Here is a 4,431-nt window from a genome sequence, read left to right as displayed (position 1 = left end):
GCACTCAGCTAGTGAACTTGCCGTAATCTGTGTAATTAGATTGCTATTACTTAAATTAATCGTAACACGGTCGTAAAGTTTGCAAATGCATTTGGCGTTATGCCAAGAAGCAACCTTTGCCATATCGATTGCTAAGCCACAGCTACGGGTGCCTTCTGATGCACATGTACTAACTTAATGTGTCTGGTAACATTCTAGTCGTGGGTTCGATTCTGAGATGCGTCATATGCGTCGAATGTAGATTTCAGTGTTCTTTATTAAACGGAAATAAGCGATGAACCATAATATAAATAAAAAATTAAATAATGTTATTATTATATTTCTTAATTTCTTCCTTTATAAATGAATTATATACTTATCGACCAAATTATTTTCAACTTTCCTTATTAATTATTCACGGGCACGCTCTCAAAATCCTTAAAGTTAATCTTAACGATTAAGTTATTGTGTGCTAAAATATATTGAAATAAGTATTTCATATATTTTTTGTGGGCACTGAGCTCAATAGTTAGTAAAAATAATACAAATATATTATGACGTCTACGATTACCTTAAAAATGATCATAATACCTTTCAACTGGAAGCCTGTCGTGGTGCAGGAGCACAACTGTGTGATTGTAAACGCGACTGGTTGTAGGTTCAATCTCCATTCGAGGAAATTCTTTATTCTAATTTTCATTTCGCTCTGGTATCGAGGCACAGCCCAGAATTCGGCGGAAAAGCGAAAACGGAGTGTCTTAACACTTAACACTTAGGTTCCCTCTGCCTACCTTTTGTGTGTGGGATACAGTGTAAAGCTGAAAGATAAATTATTAAACTTACAACCTTTTTAAGTATATCCGAACCCTTATTTCCACTATGCAACTGTGTATTTTTAAAAATATGAAGAATTAACATTTTAATATACGAGAACATTCTTATCTTATAATGCTCAGGATGTTAAGCTTTATGATACATAGAGATAAAAATGTTAGAAAATGTTTAATGCATCTCAGAAATAATAAAATTCCATTCAAAATCTTCATATTTAATATTCAGAAATGCATTTTATGAATTCAAACATTAAATATGAATAGGAGGCCCGTAATGGCACAGGGGCACAAGTGTCTGACTGTAAAAGGGATTCGGTCCTCACTTGCGGAAATTAAATATTTATTTAAATTTATATTTTCATTTCTTGGCTCTGGTTTCGAGGCAAAGCGCGGCGTTGAGTTCCACCAATCAATACGCAATGCTTCCAGAATTCGGCGAAAAATGGGGATCGGAGTGTCTAAACACTAATTTCCCTCTACCTACCATGGTGTGAGCGGGATACCACGTGAGACTGGAAAAAAAAGAAAACAAACAAATTGCTAAATTATTTTATTGATAATAACAAAATGTTAAGATATTTTTAAATTATCAGTGAAATTAGATTTGATTAGATTAGAAAACATTTTTTTTTTATTTTTATTTTATATTATACAATATTTCTATTTTACACACTCATATTCATAATTCTTCATATTCATATTCTTCGCTTTGATTAAAGACAACTTTTTTGAATTCATTATTAAAATAATCACCAATCATTTTCCATACATTCATCGAGTACCATATAACTACACCTAGTGAGAATAGCAAACGAAATATAAACGCTAACATGTCTTATTAAACAATGTTACAATAATAAATTATATAAATAATATGCACATGCAATTTAAAATGTATACTTTATATCAAATATCTAAAAGTATTTTTAAAATAAAACTCACCAGCTTCTTATATAAATGGTGCACAGAAAAGATATTTCATATATATTTCTCTGCCGTCAACAGATACAGAAATAGTAAATGGATTTCGTGAAACACAATCCGATCTTTTAATAAGAAATGCCAAGATAATAGAGCTGCTTCATCACACTCTTAGCGCTGGAGCACTGATATATTTTAAATGACTTTTAAATTCAATTTAGATTACATTTAGCAAGGTAATAAGTAGAAAATGAAACTTTAAGCTTTAATAATATCCACACAAGTTTTACAATAGGAAAATAAGATTTTTTTATTTGGAAATGGTATGGTATTAATTAAATAATTTAAAGAACACCATCAGCCCCGTATAGAGCATCTGATATCATTCCAAATAAGGTTTGTATGTGTGGATAAGTCATAGTTGTTAGCAAAACAATAGTGTTGGCGATGACAAACAGTTTCATGTTTTCCACGCCATCTTCAGATCTGTAAGGAAATGTCAAAACTCGTTTTCTATGGAATTTTATATTAAAAATAACTCTGTTTATACTATATATATATATCAAGTTAGTAATACTATTTATTGATTTGGGGTCGTCATGGTGTAACGAAATAGTGGCTGATTGTTACCGCGACGGTCGTGGGTTTGATTATCGCTCGGGGGAGTAAGTTATTTTCATTTTCCTCGCTTTAGAAACTAGATAAAGCGCAGAGTTGAGTTCTGAAACTCAACAAGCAGAAAGTTGGGGATGGAGCATCTCTACACTAAGTTTTTTCTAACTACAATGCTATATGCGGGATACAGTTGATTTCTATTGTGTAGAATATGTCAATTAGGTATATTTTAAATCAAAATTCCATATATATATATATGCAAATACAATATTTTGTACAAATATTATATGCAAATGCAAATTTTCATAAAAATAATGTATATGGTAGGATTTTTTGTACATTTCATGAAAACAAATACAAATATGATATCATGAATAATTAAAAAATTTCAAACTAACATGACCATCAATATAAACTTAAAAGAGAAATTCATAATACTGGCTACGATTCCTCCTCGATAGAGTATATTAAATATTCATAAATTTCGGCTTTACTAAAATGACTTAGTTCTGGGGGCCCTGAGATCTCAGTCTATAAGAACTCACTTAAGTGAACAATGAAAACAAAATCAAACTAAAAGCTTTATAAATAGCGAAAATTTTATGAAGGTTGCCCGAATGCGGTAGTTGCAGCAAATTTTAAAGTATTTTACTATTTCTTGTCAATTCTAACTTGATCTCTATCAAGTTTTTACTGGACCGGAGCCAAGTGCTGGCTTCTTGCTGAGCAGAAACTTGCGAAAACAGTATTGTGTGTGAAACAATCTGAGAGCAACAGTGTTTTCGTGCAAAAAGTACCAAGTGCGGATAAACAATAATATAAATTAACTTTCAAGACATTTGTTTATACAAGTAACTAATATTTGCTGAAATCATTTGGACTCTAGGGATACATTTATTTATTTCGCTAGTATAGCTTTAAAAAGTAAATTATTTTCCTTAAAAGTTTACAAAAAGTTAGTCTCACTCCATTTTATGATAAAAGTATTGATATTATATTGACAGCGTTTCCAAATCAGTTACTATTTAGTTTAACTACAACTACACTATATATTTTCTTCTAAATTTTAATTTGAAGGTTACTTTTTAAACTAAAAACATGATAATTTAGAGGAACTTATACAAATATTTATGTTTATCAATGGTTATTGGCTAAGTTATTTCTTATTAAATATGTAAAATAAACATACTTGAGCCATCCTCCAAAACCCTGATCGTCTTCATCAATTGAGTCTAATTTTGGTTGAAGACTAGATTCTTTAGGAGCATTGTTATACTTCACAAATCTTTTGCCGGATCCATGACTATGTTTTAACTTCTTCATGCTATTGTATTTGGCTAAAAGAAATCACAAAAAATAATAGAACAAAAAAACCAGTTATTACTTGATCTTAATTAAATCTTAATACTAGCAGCACTGAGAAACGTGATAGCAAAACCTTTACAAATACTGTACCATGGAGCTCCAACGCAATAACAAAAAACACTGAATAGGTCCTTTACACCCCACGAACAGCTAAATAAGCCACCTACACCTGTCCTAATCAAATATTGTATGTTACGCGAGTGCTGGCGTCTAACGAACCACATTCAGAAGCCTGACAAGCGTTGATCGATACTGGAAGATTGTAAGTTTATTAGCGGGCAAGTTAAGCGACTTTGTACTGTGTAGGGCATCTTCAATATGTTTTAATATAATTTCATTTTTAGATGAAGAAATATTATGCAATCTATGTTTAATAAGTCTTACCTCCTTAGTATTGTGTTTATTTTGAACTTTGACTTTCTTGAATTTATTTCATCGGGATTCTATATTTTTGCCCCTTTCAATAAAAAAATATGTAACTGTTAACAATGAATGCTAAAAAGCTACTGTAGTATTAAAATAGAATATTTAAATATGAATTCATTACTTATACATCTATTATAAAGATAGAATCTACCCTATAATTATTATACCTCGGTACAATTTAAGCTTATTTACTTAATATTGTCATCACAGTAAGGTATACCTAGTATTTGCGTCGGACAAAAAAATATTGTCTTGTTTATTTAATATCTAAGCTTGTTATAATTCAACCTTG

The 4,431-nt window shown here is 30.6% G+C and overlaps 1 protein-coding gene across 3 annotated transcripts; it reads right to left on the bottom strand.

Annotated features, from left to right (window-relative positions):
• Nucleotides 1-1,131: 1,131 nt before the first annotated feature.
• Xport-A (exit protein of rhodopsin and TRP A) lies at nucleotides 1,132-3,959 on the bottom strand. 3 transcript variants are annotated; one of them, XM_085203798.1, is made up of 3 exons: nucleotides 3,787-3,959; nucleotides 3,538-3,685; nucleotides 1,132-1,324 (listed from the first exon to the last, which is right to left on the bottom strand). In XM_085203798.1, the coding sequence occupies exons 1-3, from the start codon at nucleotides 3,935-3,937 to the stop codon at nucleotides 1,222-1,224; spliced, it is 402 nt and encodes a 133-aa protein (XP_085059924.1). In that variant the 5' UTR covers nucleotides 3,938-3,959; the 3' UTR covers nucleotides 1,132-1,221. The 3 variants fall into 3 exon arrangements, with proteins under 3 accessions (XP_085059924.1, XP_085059923.1, XP_085059925.1); XM_085203797.1 differs by lacking the exon at nucleotides 1,132-1,324 and adding an exon at nucleotides 1,350-2,219 and having other exon boundaries at nucleotides 3,787-3,952; XM_085203799.1 differs by lacking the exon at nucleotides 1,132-1,324 and adding an exon at nucleotides 1,350-2,219 and having other exon boundaries at nucleotides 3,804-3,946.
• Nucleotides 3,960-4,431: the final 472 nt, after the last annotated feature.

The sequence above is a fragment of the Heliconius melpomene genome, chromosome 19, assembly GCF_056956725.1.
Source record: "Heliconius melpomene rosina isolate 202511_hmr_F chromosome 19, ASM5695672v1, whole genome shotgun sequence".
Taxonomy (NCBI): domain Eukaryota; kingdom Metazoa; phylum Arthropoda; class Insecta; order Lepidoptera; family Nymphalidae; genus Heliconius; species Heliconius melpomene.
The sequence above is the reverse complement of the archived record's forward strand: the minus strand, read 5'-3'. Positions and strand labels throughout refer to the sequence as shown.